This window comes from Bos mutus, chromosome 7, assembly GCF_027580195.1.
Source record: "Bos mutus isolate GX-2022 chromosome 7, NWIPB_WYAK_1.1, whole genome shotgun sequence".
Classification (NCBI taxonomy): Eukaryota; Metazoa; Chordata; class Mammalia; order Artiodactyla; family Bovidae; genus Bos; species Bos mutus.
The window spans coordinates 99,467,354-99,489,025 of NC_091623.1; the positions used below are offsets into that span (position 1 = coordinate 99,467,354).

Sequence of the window (21,672 nt, forward strand, 5' to 3'; positions counted from 1 at the left end):
TAAAAGATTATTTTCTTCACTGAATTGTTTTGTCACTCTAGTCCAAAAATCAATTAAGCATACATATTAGAAGTTATTTTTGAATTCCCAATTCTATTAAACACTGTTTTGATTACTATAAGCTTACAGTAAAATTTTAAAATGTTTAGTGTGAACCCTCCACCTTTTTTCTTTTTGAAGACTCTTTTAGCTAACTTGTATTTCCCATAAGAATTTTAGGATTAGCTCATCCATTTTCCAAAAAGGGCAGCTTGATAGACAGCACTGCCATCTTAACAATATAAAAACTTGTTGGATTGGATCATTTTGTTGATTGGATCATCCAATCTTTGTTGATTGGATCATCAACAAAGGCACTGTTGGCACAGATGGTAAAATTTAAATTAGAGTCTTGAGGTGAAGAGCACACAATAAGTTACTTGTTCTATTCTTGCAACAATTATTTCAAAATAAAAAGTTAAAATTTAAAAATGTGTGCTTCCTAACTGCTATGAAAAGCAGGTACTAGTAATCTGATAAAATTGTTCTTACAAGAATTAAAAGTCAAAGCACAGTAGTGACTTCAAAATGTTAAATATCAAGAGAATATGGAAAGGATATGCTATCTACGCTGAGTTTTTAAGTAAATTTTCAAATAAATCATAAGATTCTATCTCCTCCACCTCTAATATACGCTAAAAACATTTTAGAATTCCTTCAGTTTAGTTCAGTTCAGTCGCTCAGTCGTGTCTGACTCTTTGTGAATCACAGCACACCAGGCCTCCCTGTCCATCACCAACTCCTGGAGTTCACTCAGACTCATGTCCATCGAGTCAGTGATGCCATCCAGCCATCTCATCCTCTGTCGTCCCCTTCTCCTCCTGCCCCCAATCCTTCCCAGCATCAGAGTCTTTTCCAATGAGTCAACTCTTCGCATGAAGTGGCCAAAGTACTGGAGTTTCAGCTTTAGCATCATTCCTTCCAAAGAAATCCCAGGGCTGATCTCCTTCAGAATGGACTGGTTGGATCTCCTTGCAGTCCAAGGGACTCTCAAGAGTCTTCTCCAACACCACAGTTCAAAAGCATCAATTCTTTGGTGCTCAGCTTTATTCACAGTCCAACTCTCACATCCATATATGACCACTGGAAAAACCATAGCCTTGACTAGATGGACCTTTGTTGGCAAAGTAATGTCTCTGCTTTTGAATACACTATCTAGGTTGGTCATAACTTTTCTTCCAAGGGGTAAGTGTCTTTTAATTTCACAGCTGCAGTCACCATCTGCAGTGATTTTGGAGCCCAAAAAACCCAAAGTCTGACACTGTTTCCACTGTTTCCCCATCTATTTCCCACGAAGTGATGGGACCAGATGCCATGATCTTCGTTTTCTGAATGTTGAGTTTTAAGCCAACTTTTTCACTCTCCACTTTCACTTTCATCAAGAGGCTTTTGAGTTCCTCTTCACTTTCTGCCATAAGGGTGGTGTCATCTGCATATCTGAGGGTACTGATATTTCTCCTAGCAATCTTGGTTCCAGCTTGTGCTTCTTCCAGCCCAGCGTTTCTCATGATGTACTCTGCATAGAAGTTAAATAAGCAGGGTGACAATATACAGCCTTGATGTACTCCTTTTCCTATTTGGAACCAGTCTGTTGTTCCATGTCCAGTTCTAACTGTTGCTTCCTGACCTGCATACAAATTTCTCAAAAGGCAGGTCAGGTGGTCTGGTATTCCCATCTCTTTCAGAATTGTCCACAGTTTATTGTGATCCACACAGTCAAAGGCTTTAGCATAGTCAATAAAGCAGAAATAGATGTTTTTCTGAAACTCTCTTGCTTTTTCGATGATCCAGCGGATGTTGGCAATTTGGTCTCTGGTTCCTCTGCCTTTTCTAAAACCAGCTTGAACATCTGGAAGTTCACAGTTCACGTATTGCTGAAGCCTGGTTTGGAGAATTTTGAGCATTACTTTACTAGCATGTGAGATGAGTGCAATTGTGCAGAAATCTCAATTTCATAGTGACATTTTAAATCGTTTTTCAGTATAAATCAGAGTTGCCTAAAAGATCTTGTTTACATAAGAAGAAAGGACTGCCATTGCTTTGAAAGAGATTTCTGAGATATTCAAGGGACTTTCTGTCCAGGATTTCCTGGTTCCCAGATTCTGCAACATTATTCTTTTCAGAGGTGAACACTTAACACATATGCACACACTAATAGGCTCCAAACTGGTGACAGCCTTCATCAGAAGCAGAGTAAGTTTCAGAAACTGGATGCACATCACTCTTCTCTTTCACCCTCATTAACAGGATGTATATGCGTGCTTTTACAATCTCATTTGAAAATCATAATCAGCTTGTGCTATGGTGCCATAATTAACTGTATTCTGAAAGCTTGTTAAAGAAAAGTTATTTGACACTTGTCAAAATGGTAAGGAAAGCATTATTCAAGGTATAGTCTTGAATATCCCTACTGTAATACGCCTATGGCAATGGGGAAAAGATTGGGCTTAACTCTAAATACAACAAATGGATATTTTAGCCAAGGAGCTGGGTTAAGTACTCAGTAGATGGAAAATTACTAATAAGAGATACTAAGGGGATTCTTGTTAAAAGTCAGGCCAAGGACTTATATATTAAAAGTGGGGTATGAAAAACTTGATCAAATATAAACAGTGATCAGACATGAAAAGTAGGGAGATGACTTAGCAGAATTCTATGCTAAGACATGCCTGGAAAGGCCAAAGACATGAAGTAGAGGGGAGGCCGAGAGAAGGGAGGTGTAGGGAAGTCAAGGTCCATTTGACAAGAGAACTCAGAGAAGCCTAACTCAAGATTGATAAAGAAGAGAATCTTTGTCAAGCTACAATGAAGACACTGGCAATAGTTTCTCATTATTCATGGTATACCCAAGTTGTATTATAGTCTCTAAGACAGAGTGAATCTTCATTAATAGTCACTTAGTAAGCAAATGAAAATAAAGAAACTAAGGCTTCTACGAGTTCAATAATTTGCACAAGGTCACACAGGGAATGGTGGAAAGTGAAAGTGAAAGTGAAGTCACTCAGTCGTGTCCGACTCTTTGGGACCCCATGGACTGTAGCCTACCAGGCTCCTCCGTCCATGGGATTTTCCAGGCGCAAGAATACTGGAGCAGGTTCCCATTTCCTTCTCCAGGGGATCTTCCCAACCGAGGGACAGAACCCGGGTCTCCGGCATTGTAGGCAGACACTTTACCGTCTGAGCCACCAGGAAAGTCAGGAATGGTGGAGGTGGCAATGAATTCATATAACATTATGATGCCTGCCCTCCAAACCATCTCAGCACAGTTTCCAGTTGTTTTATCCTTCTGAAGGGAAACAAATATGAATTTTAGTCTCTCAGCCTTTGGCACTACCTCCATTAGTGGTATAGACCATGTCTTCCAACACTTATCTACCAAAACTGCAAGAATTGCTTCTGAGGTCTTCTCACAGGGGCACTTTATTCAAAAATGGCACATTCCAAAAAGTGTTCTTGTAGGCTTTATCAAAGACTTCAAGTGAAGCATGGTTTGATGAAAGCACAATTAAGCTTATTTAAATCATGATTAAATGGCTGGTGGCTTATCTATTGAAAGTTATTTTATTAGCAGGGCTTCCCTCACAGTTCAATTGGTAAAGAATCAGCCTGCAATCACCAGGAGACCCAGGTTCAATTCCTGGGTCAGGAAGATCCCATGGAGAAGGAAATGGCAACCTATTCCAGTATTCTTGCCTGGAGAATCCCATAGACAGAGGAATCTGGAAGTCTACAGTTCATGAGTTCGCAAGAGTTGGACATGACTTAGCAACTAAACCACCATCACTGTGTAACTACATGCCAGGGCAAGTTAACATCTCATTTTTGAACCATCAGCCTGCATTTGGGGACCGGATAATCATGGCCAGAGTTTCAGGGAAAGTCTAGCTACTGCATCCACTAGCTCTGTTCTTCGCTACGATCGTTATATACCTCTTTATTATCGGCTCTGGGGAAATCCTCCTCCTAAGGGCTCTTGATAAAGAAGCTTTCACCAGAGATCTGATGGGTAAATGAAGTGTGAGTGCTCACCAGCTCCACCCATTATACCATCTCCCCAAAATGGGATTTGGGGGGAAATTACCCTCTTCCTAAAAGTCAGGAATTATTGCCTGTCTGTGCTGAATCAAGACTTGGATGCTGATACCTTTTCTCTGTTCCCAGTCCAGGGTCTCAACTGCCAACATTTCCCCCTTTGGTTCTAGAGGATAGAAGAGGAAAGAGGGGAACCTGAGAAAATGTTAAAACCTATAAAGCTGCCATACTGATGACTCTTCCTAGAAAAAGCAGTACACCAAAGAATATGTAGTAAACCCAGTGAAATTACTTAACTTCCTTGTGACTTCATTCCCTTATCTGTAGAACAAAGAAAACGGTAGTTACTATCTGTTATGAAAATCAGACTGTGTAACAGGTGTAAAAGCACACAAACTTAAAGAGGTGAGGAAACAATGCCAACTTTATTGGGTCCTATGATCTATTAAAATGTCATATATAATCATCTGTCTTTCACAACAAAAAAAACATTCCTCTTTAGCAGATGTTTCTGCCCTCTTCCCAGGCTTGTTTCTGGAAATAGCTATTTCACAACTGAGACAGAACTCTTGACAATATATAAGGCAGAACCCATTTGGGCTGTGCAGACACCAGAAAGTGACTTCTTTTTCCTCCACTGGACTGCCCTTGGCCACCTCAGCAGCATGAGAACAACAGCCTTTGTCCTGCTCTCAGCCCTGACGCTTGCAACCATCCTCAGTGAGTATCTCCCTCATAACCCTGCCCCTGCCCTGATATTGAGAGTTCATGTTATCTTCTATCCATATAATTCTGAAATATATACAACACATATAATAAAGGAAAATTTCTGAAATGCACTTTTTTCTTTGTACCAATAAATGACCAAATTATATCATCAGGGTGCAAGTGGACCTAAATGGTCAACCAAGGCCAAATTGCCATCCATATAAACATTGAGCATAACTTCTTTGGGAAATGTCTACCCAATGCATCCTTGGACTTAATATCACTTTTTATTGGGATCTCATTTAATCATAAAACAATTCGATCCATGACTGGCAATCTACAGTTGGCAGCATGGACTACTTTAATTCTTCTTCCATTACTGAGTTGAAATCTGCCTCCCTAGAATTTTCAACTGCTAGTCCGATTTCTGCCTCTAGGCTTGTTACATAACAGCAGACACTTTCAAAATATAAAACTTGTGGATTTTTTTCCCTAAATTCAGATTATGAAGTAGGAAAGAACAGCACAAACTCATTATTATAATAGTTATATCATCTTTTGGGCTACACTCTAAACCTACTTCAAAAAAGAAAATGAAAAGTTCTGTGTGAAGAGCTTCAACCTTTAATATTATGCTATACAGCTTTGAAGTGAATCTTATATTTTGATGACAGTCTGAGAGCTGAAACAAATCAAAGATTAGTTTTCTAATAAGATTAATGCTTCCAGAATTTAAATTTCTTTGTCTTTATCTTACAGATGTAGACTGCGTCAAACACCATGAACAGGTCTGTATGCTCATCTTGACATGAAAGTACTACTTTTGTATAATTTTAAAGGCCAGTATCAGTAAAGAAATACTCAACACTATATATTAATTAAATTTCTACATGTTTAAAGGTTTATTTTTTAAGTTTCAAAAATTGTTTCTTTTAAAAACTGTAGGTAGACCTTTCTAAAATGGAAGGGGCAGAACAGAGTGGTTAGACACCTAGCATGAGAATGAATAGGTGCTGATTAAATTCTAGCTGTTTGATAGTGTGCCCATGCGAAACAATACTTGCCTCATATTTCACAATAGTGTGAAATTTAAAGCTGTAATATTTAAAAAGGGCTTAGCACAGTACCTGACACATAGTAAAGCTCAGGAAGGACAAGTCATGACTTAAAATGTTTAAATGGGTCACATACATCTTTGTTCTCTATCTTAAAGAATGAAGATTTTAACTTAACCTTTTTTTCATTACTCATTAAATAATGACTACTGTTGAGAAAATCTAGGTGTGGTAGTAAAAACTTAAGCTAGCTACCAGGCAATTTGGGCTTTAGACTAGCTTTACTGCTTTCTAGCTGCATGACCCTTTGGCCCAGGCAGTCCCTTCCACTTCTTTGAGTCAAAAATTTTGGTTTCCCTGTTAAAGAAAATAAGACATTAAGACTGTAAATTTTGGAGTCAGGATTGAGTTCAAGCCATCCTTCATGATTTTTTAGATGTGTGAGAATGAAAAGGTTCAGTTCACTTCAGTTCAGTTGCTCAGTCATGTCCGAATCTTTGCAACCCCATGAATTGCAGCATGCCAGGCCTCCCTGTCCATCACCAACTCCCGGAGTTCTCTCAAACTCACGTCCATCGAGTCAGTGATGCCATCCAGCCATCTCATCATCTGTCGTCCCCTTCTCCTCCTGCCCCCAATCGTCCCAGCATCAGAGTCTTTTCCAATGACTCAGCTCTTCGCATCAGGTGGCCAAAGTATTGGAGTTTCAGCTTTAGCATCAGTCCTTCCAATGAACACCCAGAACTAATCTCCTTTAGAATGGACTGGTTGGATGTCCTTGCAGTCCAAGGGACTCTCAAGAGTCTCCTCCAACACCATAGTTCAAAAGCATCAATTCTTCAGCACTCAGCTTTCTTCACAGTCCAACTCTCACATCCATATATGACCACTGGAAAAACCATAGCCTTGACTAGATGGACCTTTGTTGGCAAAGTAATGTCTCTGCTTTTTAATGTGCTATCTAGGTTGGTCACAACTTTTCTTCCAAGAGGTAAGTGTCTTTTAATTCCATGGCTGAAATCACCATCTACAGTGATTTTGCAGCCCCCCAAAATAAAGTCTGACACTGTTTCCACTGTTTCCCCATCTATTTCCCATGAAGTGACGGGACCAGATACCTTGATCTTCGTTTTCTGAATGTTGAGTTTTAAGCCAACTTTTTCACTCTCCTCTTTCACTTTCATTAAGAGGCTTTTGAGTTCTTCTTCACTTTCTGCCATAAGGGTGGTGTCATCTGCATATCTGAGGTTATTGATATTTCTCCTAGCAATCTTGATTCCAGCTTGTGTTTCTTCCAGTCCAGCGTTTCTCATGATGTACTCTGCATAGAAGTTAAATAAGCAGGGTGACAATATACAGCCTTGACGTACTTCTTTTCCTATTTGGAACCAGCCTGTTGTTCCATGTCCAGTTCTAACTGTTGTTTCTTGACCTGCATATAGGTTTCTCAAGAGGCAGATGAGGTGTTCTGGTATTCCCATCTCTTTCAGAATTTTCCACAGTTTATTGTGATCCATAAAGTTAAAGGCTTTGGCATAGTCACTAAAGCAGAAATAGATGTTTTTCTGGCACTCTCTTGCTTTTTCGATGATCCAGCGGATGTTGGCAATTTGGTCTCTGGTTCCTCTGACTTTTCTAAAACCAGCTTGAACATCTGGAAGTTCACGGTTCACGTATTGCTGAAGCCTGGCTTGGAGAATTTTGAGCATTACTTTACTAGCGTGTGAGATGACTGCAATTGTGTGGTAGTTTGAGCATTCTTTGGCATTGCCCTTCTTTGGGATTGGAATGAAAACTGACCTTTTCCAGTCCTGTGGCCACTGCTGAGTTTTCCAAATTTGCTGGCATATTGAGTACAGCTCTTTCACAGCATCATCTTTCAGGATTTGACATAGCTCAACTGGAATTCTATCACCTCCACTAGCTTTGTTCGTAGTGATGCTTTCTAATGCCCACTTGACTTCACATTCCAGGATGTATGGCTCTCGGTGAGTGATCACACCATCGTGATTATCTGGGTTGTGAAAATCTTTTTTGTACAGTTCTTCTGTGTATTCTTGCCACCTCTTCTTAATATCTTCTGCTTCTCTTAGGTCCATACCATTTCTGTCTTTTATTGAGCCCATCTTTGCATGAAATGTTCCCTTGGTATCTCTAATTTTCTTGAAGAGATCTCCAGTCTTTCCCATTCTGTTGTTTTCCTCTATTTCTTCGCATTGATCGCTGAGGAAGGCTTTCTTTTCTCTCCTTGCTATTCCTTGGAACTCTGCATTCAGACGCTTATATCTTTCCTTTTCTCCTTTGCTTTTCGCTTCTCTTCTTTTCACAGCTATTTGTAAGACCTCCCCAGACAGCCATTTTGCTTTTTTGTGTTTCTTTTCCATGGGGATGGTCTTGATCCCTCTCTCCTGTACAATGTCATGAACCTCAGTCCGTAGTTCATCAGGCACTAAAGGTTAATTAATATTAAACCTTAGGAGTTTCCTGCTTACACTACATATGATATAAATTCTGGCACTGTGGTTTGAACAGGCAAGAAGTGAAATCATGCTGGCATATACTTGACATCAGTTCAGTTCAGTTCAGTCACTCAGTCGTGTCCAACTCTTTGTGACCCCATGGACTGCAGCATGCCAGGCCTCCTTGTCCATCACCAACTCTCAGAGCTTATGCAAACTCATGTCCATTGAGTTAGTGATACAATCCAACCATCTCATCCTCTGTTACCTTCTTCTCCTCCCGCCTTCAATCTTTCCCAGCATCAGGGTCTTTTCAAATGAGTCAGTTCTTCACAACAGGTAGCCAAAGTATTAGAGTTTCAGCTTCAGTATCAGTTCTTCCAATTAATATTCAGGACTGATTTCCTTTAGGATAGACTGGTTGGATCACCTTGCAGTCCAATGGACTCTCAAGAGTCTTCTCCAACACCACAGTTCAAAAGCACTAATTTTTTGGCACTCAGCTTTCTTTATAGTCCAACTCTCACATCCATACATGACTACTGGAAAAACCATAGTGTTGACTAGATGAACCTTTGTCGGCAAAATAATCTCTGTCCTTTTTAATATGCTGTCTAGGTTGGTCATAGCTTTTCTTCCAAGGAGCAAGTGTCTTTTAATTTCATGGCTGCAGTCATCATCTGCAGTGATTCTGGAGCTCAGAAAAATAAGGTCTGTCACTGTTTCCACTGTTTCCCCGTCTATTTGCCATGAAGTGCTGGGATTGAATGCCACGATCTTAGTTTTCTGAATGTTGAGCTTTAAGCCAACTTTTTCACTCTCCTCTTTCATGTTCATCAAGAGGCTCTTTAGTTCTTCTTCACTTTCTGTCATAAGGTGGTGTCATCTGCATATCTGAGGGTACTGATATTTCTCCCAGCAATCTTGATTCCAGCTTGTGCTTCATCCAGCCCAGCATTTCTCATGATGTACTCTGCATGTAAGTTAAATAAGCAGGGTGACAATATACAGCCTTGATTCACTCCTTTCCCAATTTGGAACCAGTCTGTTGTTTCATGTACAGTTTTAACTGTTGTTTCCTGACCTGCATAGATTTCTCAGGAGGCAGGTCAGGTGGTCAGGTATTCCCATCTCTTGAAGAATTTTCTCGAGTTTGTTGTGGTCCACACAGTCAAAGGCTTTGGCATAGTCAGTAAAGCAGAAGTAGATTTTTTTGGAACTCTCTTGCTTTTTCAATGATCCAGCAGATGTTGGCAATTTGATCTCTGGTTCCTCTACCTTTTCTAAAACCAGCTGGAACATCTGGAATTTCACAGCTCACATACTGCTGAAGCCTGGCTTGGAGAATTTTGAGCATTGCTTTTCTAGCATGTGAGATGAGTACAATTGTGTGGTAGTTTGAGCATTCTTTGGCATTGCCTTTCTTTGGGATTGGAATGAAAACTAACCTTTTCCAGTCCTGTGGCCACTGCTGAGTTTTCCAAATTTGCTGGCATATTGAGTACAGCTCTTTCACAGCATCATCTTTCAGGATTTGAAATAGCTCAACGGGAATTCTATCACCTCCACTAGCTTTGTTCATAGTGATGCTTCGTAAGGCCCATTTGACTTCACATTCCAGGATGTCTGGCTCTAGGTGAGTGATCATACCATCATGATTATCTGGGTCATGAAGATCTTTTTTGTACAGTTCTTCTGTGTATTCTTGCCACCTTTTCTTAACATCTTCTGCTTCTCTTAGGTCCATACCATTTCTGTCTTTTATTGTGCCCATCTTTGCATGAAATGTTCCCTCGGTATCTCTGATTTTCTTGAAGAGATCTCTAGTCTTTCCCATTCTATTGTTTTCCTCTATTTCTTTGTACTGTTCACTGAGGAAGGCTTTCTTATCTCTCCTTCCCATTCTTTGGAACTCTGCATTCAAATGGCTATATCTTTCCTTTTCTCCTTTGCCTTTCATGTCTCTTCTTTTCTCAGCTATTTGTCCTCAGACAACCATTTGCCTTTTTGCATTTCTTTTTCTTGGGGATAGTCTTGATCCCTGCCTCCTGTACAATGTCATGAACCTCTGTCAATAGTTTTTCAGGCACTGTTTATCAGATCTAATCCCTTAAATCTATTTGTCACTTCCACCGTATAAGTGTGAGGGATTTGATTCAGGTCATACCTGAATGTTCTAGTGGTCTTCTCTACTTTCTTCAATTTAAGTTTGAATTTGGCAATAAGGAGTTCAGGATCTGAGCCACAGTCAGCTCCTGCTCTTGTTTTTGCTGACTATATAGAACTTCTCCATCTTTGGCTGCAAAGAATATAATCAATCTGATTTCGGTATTGACAATCTAGTGATGTCCATGTGTAGAGTCATTTCTTGTGTTGTTGGAAGAGGGTGTTGGCTATGACCAGTGCGTTCTCTTGGCAAAACTGTTAGCCTTTCCCTGCTTAATTTTGTACTCCAAGGCCAAATTTTCCTATTACTCCAGGTATATCTTGACTTCCTACTTTTGCATTCCAGTCCCTTGTAATGAAAAGGAAATTTGTTTTTGTCCCAGGACAAACCACAGGGCAGCCATACCTGACATGGGACACTGCAGTTCCATTTTCCACCAAGCTGTACTAGCCCCTGAAGTCCTCTCCCATCATGTCATGCTTAGTAATCTTTGTATTGGCAGCTCTCACCTCAGCTCTAAAGTTTAGAAGGTTCATAAAGTATAGTAACTGAAGGAGTGGATGAATTAATGAAACATATCTGAAGGGGAACATGAACTTAAGCATATTTTGAGTTATCCAAGTGGAGATATTCAAACATTAGAAAAATATCATGTCTGCAAGTGAACTTATTTTTGAAACCAAATAAGAGTCACAGACATAGAGAACAGACAGGTTTCCAGGGGTGGGGGGCAGATTACTAGATACAAACTAATATATATAGAATGAGTATACAATAAGGTCTTACTGTACACTACAGCGAACTATATTCAATGTCTATATAACTTAAAGTTTACTGTATACCAGAAACTAACACAACATTGCAAATTGTAAATCAGCTATACTTCAATAAAAATAAATTAAAAAAAAAAAAGAAAAATATGATGTCTGAAACTCTGGGACAGAAGGAGCTGGAAATGTAGAGTCTTTGGTAAAGAACTGGAGTTAGTGTAGAATTAGAAGTAAAGCCACAGAACAAAATTAATAGCTATCATGTATTCACTATTTACCATGCCATGTACTGCTAAGTATTTCATACATATCTTCTCAGTTATGTATGTTTTACTTTAATATTACAATACAGTTATTACTGCCTTCATTTTGCAGATAAATAAATTAAGGCTTAGAGAGGGAAAATAATTGTCCCAGGGTTATATAGTCAGGATCTGAATTCCAACATATTTGACTTTAATGTCCACACTCCACAATTTGCTCAAAGATTAAAAACCTAGAAAATTCTTTCTTGGTAATTGCCTACTTGCTCCTGCAGGCAACTTATCACCTTGGCTTTGGCTCCAGAAACTGAGATTAGTGGATCTCAACTACAATGTTAAAATACATCTGTTTGCCTATGCGCTAGTGAAGTGTATATCAAGTACCTTGCTACCAATAATTAATGGCAAATGTTGCTATGATACAGTAGTTCTTATAACTATAGTAGTTATAATAATATATCTCATACTTACAATCAGGCAGAACTTTTGAAGTGAAAGAAAGAAGTAGCAAACTGTACTACATGAGACATGTAGAAAACTGATCCCATGGGAATGGTTGTACTTGTGAATATGCTACATGTGTTGAGAACAGATGCATCAACCAGTATGGTGGAAAAGATTCTATTTTAAAATAAATAATGATTCAGTTACCAGTTATTATAAAGAAGTTTATCATGAGTGATTATATATACGATATAATTTTTTTTTTTTTACTTACTGTATCTTGGGGTTAGATGAGAAAAGACAATTGGAATAAGATACAAATGCACTGAGAGCTTTCTGAACTTGCTTGGAAAATCCTAAATCCTGAGAATAAAAATTTTGCTTAAGGAATTCAAGGCTTTTTATATGTATTTCCAGATTGACTGTAGTAAATATAAAATGTTACCATCAGAAGAAAGATTTTGTTATGAAATATATGCACCAATTTGTGGATCTGATGGCAAAACTTATGACAATGATTGCTACTTTTGTTATGAAGTTGAGTAAGTATTGAAATAGTTTCCTACATTTAAGGGTTAATAATTACGTGTTAAGACCAATGTACTTGAAACAGAAGGAGTTGTTTATGGTATAGAATATGTGAGTCATCCATGCTGACTCTGATTAATAGAATTCTCATAATTTACAGGATTTGGGCGTCACTGGTATTACTGTGTCACTACATATTGGCAGTAAGAGCAGAGAAGCTTAGACAGAAGGAATCTTGGAAAGAAATTTAAAGGTCATCCAGTTCAACTTCCACCTATTAATCTATTGCTTAAACTCTTCCCATGAAAAATTCACCAGTTTGGCTCTCAGCCAATGCTTTGTTTATTTTCAGGGAAAAAGAAATATCCCTCCATCTAGGCATGCCAGTCCACAACTGCTAGGATGAGCTGTATTTATTGTTCAGCTTCAACAACTAAGTCTGGATATGTTAGAGCTCCTTAACAAGAAAAACCTAAAGAACTTGTTCTGAGTATGATTTCTAAAAAAAAAAAAAAAAATTGTATGCTGGAAGTATAATAAACTTAAATTTAGAAAATCACATAACCAAAAGCAGTTTAAAGATTACAAAGTAATCATCCAAAAGATATATTAGTATCAGCTCAAAAAGCACGAAATGATGACTAATATACTAGAGTGTATTTAGAAACTTACAGTTCCCTTTAAGTACTTTTAAAACAAACATGAATGAAAACTAGCATCTAGTATATATGGTATATTGTTCTGATTCTGTTTTATTAAGAAAAAATTATGAACTCTTATAAAAAAAGGTTTACATGTATCTTCTTTAAATAAAAAATCCATTAAAATATATTTTTAGGGACATAAACTGACTATGATGTATTATGAGCCTCATCCTTATGTAATCAGCACCAGCTGCTAAAAAATCCCTAAACTGCTGTCACTCCTTTTAAAAGCATCAATAAATGGAGAGACTTGGCTACATTTTGAGGGGCTCACTGGTGAAATTCGGATGCTAATGAAATGCCTATGGCCTCAGCATTTCTCATTTGTTGCTATTTTTGTCTCCACAGGAAAACTAACAACAAACTTAAATTTGTACACTTTGGAAAATGTTGAATCAGTCTTATGATTACAAACACAAGAGACACATTTCTTCTCCCATATAATCTATACCATATTACCTAATCTTGTCACTATTATGTCTTGATTTGCTTGTAAAATAAAGAAAGTGAAATAAATATATGTCTGACTTTTTGTTTAGGAGTTGAATCTTCTAGATTTGTTTCACTTTTGTGTAATCTCTATAAGACAACTTTAGGGCCACATCCTGGGGGAAAGGGGCCAATTAAGACTAGTAGTACCCACTCCAGTGTGCTTGCCTGGAGAATCCCAGGGACGGGGAAGCCTGGTGGGCTACTGTCTATGGGGTCGCACAGAGTCAGACACGACTGAAGCAACTTAGCAGCAGCAACAGCAGCAGTGAAGCTCCAATATTTTGGCCACCTGATGCGAAGAGCTGACTCACTGGAAAAGACCCTGATGCTGGGAAAGATTGAAGGCAGGAGGAGAAGGGGATGACAGAGGATGAGATGGTTGGATGGCATCCTGAGTCGATGGACATGAGTTTGAGCAAACGCTGGGAGACGGTTAAGGACAGGGAAGTCTAGCATGCTGCAATCCATGGGATCGCAAAGAGTCAGACATGACTGAGAGACTGAATGGCAACAAATACTCCAATAAAAATTAAAGAATAAAATAAAAATAAAGAATGCCAGTCCGCACTGCCCCCCACAACTAAGCATAACAACAATATTAAATTAAAATCAGCATGTTGTTATTTCGCTCTGTTGCTCAGTCATGTCAGACTGAACAACAACAAAGTAGGAACCAGAAAAATCAAAGGAGCTAAAGCTGGTGCCTTCTCTTGCCCAGGCCAGGAAAACATTCTCTGTGCATAACTTAGTTCTGGCCTATTCCTGAAAAATTCCTTAACACATAAAGAGGAAGACTTCAAGCACAACAATCAGGAAATACTGTTTTGCTATATGTCTCTTGTGTTTAAGACACTGAAAGCAACCCTGGGTTGAGACTGCTACTTCTTCCCAGAGAATATGTCTGTAAAACATTTCAAGTAAACACATCCAGGAAAGTTGTGCAAGTTCCCATGAATTAGTTGATGTCTCCCATGTTTTTCTTTCTTTAAAGTCTGATCTCAGGCCCAGGACCTGAAACTTGAAATCCTACTAATACATTATGTATCCCCCAAATTATATTATTATTTATTTCAAAGATCATATTATTTGTTCCCCAAAACAGAGTGTGCCTTGCAAAACTTTTAAATCTATCTGTACATCTATTCAATGAACACATATCTATTAATGCCTATCTATTATACTTTGAGTCTGTGTTAGACTTGGTAGCATATAATAGTGAATAGAATTGATTTGGTCTTATCCTCTTGGAGCTTACATTCTGTGGAAAAATTATTTTCCATGCTTAGTACAGCATCCTGTACAAAAGTGATATTATACAAATATGTTTAGTAACACTGAATCAAAATTAAGCAACATTTCAATTGTATTATAACAGAGTCACATTATATAAGTATATAACATATGAAAATCTAACTATGTGATCTCTGCAAAGAGGGAAAAGGAGAAATCTCTGCAAAGAGGGAGAAAAAGTTAAACTCTTTTGAACTGTGGTCTGATTTCACAAATCCATCAGAAATTTAGGGACTGAGACTGTCCACCACGATGGCATGAAGTAGGAACTCAAGTAGGATACTGTTTGTTGTAGTGGTTATTTTCTTGTTTTCCTGAGTGTTTTGAAAAAAACACTCCTTAGAGAAACTCTTTAAAGAAATTGAAAATACTGACTTGAATGTCATTTATCTTTTCACCAAATACTGATTAAATATCCACATTTTGTTAGATGCTAGAAATGCATCAATAAGCAAATATAAAAATTCATTCTTTTTTTTGAAGCTTTAAGATTACATAGGAATAATAATATTAATAAGATACCAGTCAAATATGTGTGTGTTTGAGTATATGGCGAATCTTGAGACTAGTTAAGCAGAAAATGATCTCTGGTGCAGGAGTGGAGTTGAGGGTAGAGTGGGAGGCAATAGTCATGGTGCTAAGAAGCAAGAAGCATCACTACAAGCAGAGAGAACAAAGTAACTAACACCAACAATTGGTGAGTTCATATTTTTAAACCACTCTTCCTCCCAAGCCCCTTCTATAATCCACTCCCCACAATCTATTTTCCAATTACTTCCAAAGTGGTATTTCTGAAACACCAATCTCATCTTGTCATCTTCCTGCAAAAACTGTTTTAGTGAGTATCACTGCCTAGTCCTCCATTAGTACTGGCCACCTCGCTCTCCATCTGCATTCCTCTCCACTCCACATTTTGATACGAACTGCTTACCACTCTTAGAACCTTGCATGAACTCTGCAATTTTCTACATGCTGCTCCCTCTTCCAGTACTTCTCTTTCTCAATTTCCAATACCAATTTCACTCATTAAAGATTCAGCCCCAGGGTTATCTTCTCTAAAAATCTCCTCCTATGTATTCAGTCCTGCTAGATCAGCATGTTTCACATTATATTCTCATTAGCTTAATAAATATCTATCTCTTTTGTTACATTGTGAGCTCACAGCTGGCACACTGCAGGTGTTCAAATAATGCTTTATAAATTAATTTAATTAAACTAAAATTAACTGAATTTTACTTCTATCAACAAGTAAGGAAGCAAACCATGGTGTCTTATCCCAGATAACCCTGAAGTCAGATGTCACTTCCTGATTCACCTGAAATTTTTGCATCTGTTTGCATTCTATATCAACCGAAGCTCTGAATGGTTAGTCAAGTACCTACAAACAGAATCCACAGACACACAAATAATAGCAAATGACTGTTTTCCTAGAGACTGCCACATAAAGACAGAGATGGTGGTTACCTTGCACACCCACAGCCTAAAACTCTCCATTATGTTCCTGTTCTCTATATTCATATCTTGCAACACTGTCTTGTAAGTCAATCTTTATGATTTATAGCGTGAAAACTGCCATCAAATTTTAAAGATTACCAAATAAAATAAAGTAAAAATTAAATACATTGTCAAAACATGTTCCCTATTCAAATTCTAAGAAATCTCATTCTGCTTCTTTTTCTTCCTCATATTTAAGCAAAGCAGGTATTACTACATCCAATAAACCTGTCCTCCTGGAACAAGTAACTCCTGTCTCTCTCCGAAAATAAGCTAAGTGGAAGCACTGACTTTGACTTTGGAATTTTAATTAACAATAATAGTACAGATCAAGGAAATGTAAGCCAGAGCCAGAAAAACACACCTCAACAAAATATCTACATGGACACACACTGAAAACTTTTCAGAATTTCTGAAGAAAAGAAACTTTGAGTTCACAGAAAATTAAGCTTTTTAAGAGTGCCTAATAAAACTCTACAAACGAACTACTAGAGTATTGAAAAATGCTTCTGGAGAGATCTGAAAGCTACTGGATCCTTACCAGTTGCCAGACTCCTAGGCACTTCCTTCCTGGGATGTAAGGCATTTAACACTCAAAAATAGGTTCTGAGGTTAAAAGAACTACGGCCAGGCCCAGCCAAGTCCTCCATGGCTCATCCATCAACAAGCCCAGTTTTGGGGTTTCACGCTCCCTAATCCCAGTTCCTGAATCTCATTCTTCATGTGGGAGATCCCACCTGAAGCCCCACCTCTATAACTGGCCCAGCAGCCAGACCGTTTGGCTCTCTGCCCTTCCACGTTGTGCTCCCTGTTTCTCTCTTCCTCTCTGCTTTACTGCTCGTAGAAATGAAGCCCAGTGGCTGACACCCCCAATATATTGGCAGACTTCTGCTGTGGTGCTCACCTCCCTTGTCTGCCTGTTTTTAGACTGCTTGTCTGGGCTCCAGTTTATCTATGAGGCCTACACATTGCCTGGACTACCATCTGCTTGCTGCCGCTCTTTAGATATGAACATGTCCCCCAGTCAGACTGAAATTATCTGTGATACAATGGATAAGGTGGTGGTCATTTTGCAAAATGGTATATATACATGTCTAATCATTATGTTGTATACATTAACTAATATTATACATCAATTACATCTCAATTTTAAAGAAAACACAGATTAAAAAACTCTAAGAAAGCTGAAAAAAAAGACGAGGGATTTTGAAGAAAGAGAACTTTGGGGTCAAATTTACATTTGCTACTTCTGAGAAACCTTGAGTTAGTGATTTAACCTCTGAGTTTCAGTTCTTGCATTTCAAAATGGGGGCAAAAGCAGCTGCTCATGAACTGGTATGAACCACTATACATACAGCATATACTATTGTGCCTGGCATATAATTAGCCAAAAAATTAATAAATGATTTAAAAATAACAGAACAAAAACTTGTGGTTGCCCTAAATTTGTATCCTAAACACAATGGATGGTTCTATTTCAGGTTCTGTCTTCTTTCCAGCCCCACCCTGTTACCCATGTCTGACCCCACCCTAAGAGACAGAACTATGAACCTCCTGTCAGAGCAGAGCCACAGAAGTCAGCAGAGTAGTTTGACTGCAATGAAATAAAAACACACAGTCTTCTATCAGGAACTTTAAAAAGACTTCTGAAAAGATGGTCCTCATGTTTGGTTTAAAAAATATATATCTATATCTATATATATCTATACCTATATATATATCTATATCTATATCTGTATATATATCTTCTGGTTTTGAGGCTCAAGAGCAAGAACTTTGGTCCTGTTTATATTTGTATCTAAAATGGGTATTGGTCTATCTGTTTCTGCACTGCCTGAAAAATAGTAGGCAATGCCTGACAAACATCATATATATAATTTTTTAACTGTCAAAAAAGAAAACATCAGAATAAACAGGGTGAATATAATCAAGGCCATGTTTTCAACATCCTAATGGCATCAGGGGTCCCACACTAAATTCTGCATTGCCAGAAAATAACAAAAGAAACCAATATTTAGCAAAGGGCAGAGAACAAGAGAACTGAATTCCTCCACAGACAGAAAAACGTTTCCAGAGTCTGTGGTTGCATAAGTGTCTTTGCCGGAGGAGAGGAAGACTGGTTGAATTAGGTGGGAGCTGGCAGCAGGAGATGCAGTAAAGAATGAGAATTAGGGGCTTCTAGTACTCTTGCCTGGAAAATCCCATGGATGGAGGAGCCTGATAGGCTGCGGTCCATGGGGTTGCTAAGAGTCGGACACGACTGAGCAACTTCACTTGCACTTTTCACTTTCATGCATTGGAGGAGGAAATGGCAGCCAACTCCAGTGTTCTTGCCTGGAGAATCCCAGGGATGGCGGGGCCTGGTGGGCTGCCACCTATGGGGTCGCACAGAGTTGGACACGACTGAAGCGACTTAGCAGCAGCAGCAGTGGCAAACTCAAAAGGTAAAAACCTCACTCAGACAACTTTCTAGAAAATTAACTGACTGAATACTTGCCTGAAGAACACTCTGCTTGGAGGTCAGGACAAAAAGACTACCACCAGAAAAGCTAAGTTAGCTGTACAGTGATGATCAGAAGGTCTGATCCTAATTGCAGAATATCCCTGATTATAGGGATGGGTTGTGTCTTAGGTTGTGTCTCCCACCTCATCTCTCCAGACCACACCAGAAGATCTGTAAGATTCTACCTGTGAAAACACCAGGAGTTCTTAGAAGGGAAAGAAGAAAGAGGATTACTGGATAGAATGAAAACAGGGTGGAATGAGCTTGGGAAAGCAGGGTGTTTAAACCTGTGGATGACAATATGCAAAACATAACTTTCAAAAATCAACTAGAAGCAACGGGCATAGAAGATGAGAGGGGTCTTTTCAGGAAAGAAGACAGCTGGTCCCCAGCAGAAGAATCTGAAGAAGCACTCCCAGGCAGATGGGGGTGGGGGTGTTGTTGCTCTGCAGAGAACCCCCCTTCAAGATCCATGAAGAAGACAAGAATGAACAAACAGAAGCCTTGTGGAAATGGAGATGGTGGCAACACTAGTGAAGCACTTCAACCACCTTGGAAGAAAAGGGCTCACTGTTGAAAGTTAGGAGGCATTTAACAGTAGAACGGAAAATAAAGATTCCAGAAGAGTTAAAATCATGGCTTGTTGAGGACTCAGTTCAGTTCAGTTCAGTTCAGTCGCTCAGTCGTGTCCGACTCTTTGTGACCCCATGAATCGCAGCACGCCAGGCCTCCCTGTCCATCACCAACTCCCGGAATTCCCTGAGACTCACATCCATTGAGTCAGTGATGCCATCCAGCCATCTCATCCTCTGTCGTCCCCTTCTCCTCCTGCCCCCAATCCCTCCCAGCATCAGAGTCTTTTCCACTGAGTCAACTCTTCACATGAGGTGGCCAAAGTACTGGAGTTTCAGCTTTAGCATCAGTCCTTCCAAAAGTTACTAGGCAGAAGCAGCTGTTTCAACTCTCTGCTAAGAAAAATGTAGATGTTATTCTACACAGCATTTACAAAAGCTATAAAGAGTATTAAAATTGCAAGAAATTGCTGGGAAATGTTGGTGATAAGGAGTATGTGGTTAATAAAGTTGTGACAGGAATAGAAGAGTATTTCAATGTGATACTGGGCACTCAGCTGCTCTCCACATTTTAGAGACTCCAATATGCCAAAATCCTCTTGGCTCACCCTGATGTGCCAGTGTCCCAGGTTTAGGCAGCACCACACCTACTGAGATTATTTGTAAGAACTGCAGCAATGTTGGCACATACGCCCTTTGATGAGAAGAGTCTTGCATGATCTCTGGGCTGTTTGCATGGTTTCCTAAAATACCTGGTGAAAGATGCTGTCTCTGTTTACTGCCAGTGGTTACAAAGTGGCTTCTGCTGAGAACCACCACAAAGCCCTGAGAGGGTCTACTGAATACTCACTGCTATGTCTGGTATCTGTAAACACTCTTTTTGTTCTTAGTCTTTCTCTTGCATAACTGATGTTCTTTAAAAATGCTAATGTATAACAGGGCTTATGCTTCAGTTAGTTTTCTGTTTTGTTCTAAACAGAAAATAAAAGCAGTACAGGCTCCTTTTCTCATTTCAAAGTTCCTACCAGTGCAGGCAGTAATTAGACAAAGAAGAAACACTGACTAGAACATTTTATTGCCTACTTGACAACATTGCTTGAATGCTTGTGGTTCTACCTCTTTGACACTACACAATTTTCTGTGTTAAAACTGTGTGCAAAAAATGCCCTGATTCCTAGTTCCAAAGGTTCAACTTAATATATATATATACCTGAAAACCCAAGCATTTGTGCTTTTTTAATAGTGCTTGAAGTAAAAGAGCCCATCCTCTGAAAGTTCATCTGTGTTGCTTGAACATTCTGCTAATATCGTTCAAATTGTTGAAGGATGGTAGTTTGGTCCATAGTTTTTGCATTTGAGTCTAATGCACGTTCTAACATGAGAGAGGCGATGCACTATTGTATAGCCACAGTTTTCTGGAGAAGTTGATGTTTTAGGAATTGTATTTCAGATTTTAAACAAAATTTGTCTCTAAATTTCAAAGCAATTAAAAAAAGAATGGGAATTAGGGAAGGGGCATATAAAATTTATATGATTTTATATAAGACATAAAAGATATCAAAGATACAGCTTGTGCTATTCTTATATTGTGTGATAGGTATATGAGCATTTGTGCTGTGGTTATTGATGATTATTGTTTAAACTGTACCTGTGTATTATTAATACATATACTCTTGCATGTACGATACATGATGAAATAGAGAAAAGACAAGGAGGAAAAAGTGGGAAAAAAAAGTAGATGGTCTCAGGTATAAATTGGCCCTGAATTTGAGAGGATTTGCTAAGTGCAAAGCATCAGTATGTTTACTTTTAAGGCATCCTGTCTTCTCCAATATCCACAGGTCTCTTTGACACCTTTTTCCTCAAGGACAGAGACTTACTCCTTTCCAAAAATAGTCCTAAGTAGACTAGGAAACTAACCCAATACAGAGGCCCACGTTATGGAGAAAGGGATGCAGACTGGCACAGTGCATTACACTAGTAATGCACTAATGTAATAGTGCATTACATTATGCAATGGCCTGAATATCTCTATGAAAGTTCCCATGAAAAGCAAAGCAAAGAATTAAGGACATTTTGTGAAAGAAATTGTTGGTCAAAAAAAGGACCTCAAATATTGATCCAGTGATACAGAGATTTCTGGGTTTCACAG

General features: G+C 38.8%; 1 protein-coding gene, 1 non-coding gene and 1 pseudogene across 2 annotated transcripts in view; 2 read left to right on the plus strand and 1 right to left on the minus strand.

The window, feature by feature from the left end:
* The window catches only part of LOC102270211 (uncharacterized), a 162,024-nt gene that overhangs the window by 101,629 nt on the left and 38,723 nt on the right, over positions 1–21,672 (minus strand). The gene's annotated exons all lie outside the window — the stretch shown is intronic.
* Positions 4,737–13,563, plus strand: SPINK9 (serine peptidase inhibitor Kazal type 9). Its single transcript, XM_014480395.2, has 4 exons — positions 4,737–4,791; positions 5,539–5,567; positions 12,355–12,479; positions 13,518–13,563. The coding sequence occupies exons 1-4, from the start codon at positions 4,737–4,739 to the stop codon at positions 13,561–13,563; spliced, it is 255 nt and encodes an 84-aa protein (XP_014335881.1).
* Positions 19,299–20,426, plus strand: LOC102272679 (mortality factor 4-like protein 2; annotated as a pseudogene).

Bases quoted from the DNA above. Each gene is read 5' to 3' on its own strand.
- SPINK9 (XM_014480395.2), top strand. From the start codon at position 4,737: ATGAGAACAACAGCCTTTGTCCTGCTCTCAGCCCTGACGCTTGCAACC. The intron at 5,568-12,354 runs GTCTGTATGCTC...ATGTATTTCCAG, and splicing joins GCGTCAAACACCATGAACAG to ATTGACTGTAGTAAATATAA. The intron at 12,480-13,517 runs GTAAGTATTGAA...TTGTCTCCACAG, and splicing joins TACTTTTGTTATGAAGTTGA to GAAAACTAACAACAAACTTA.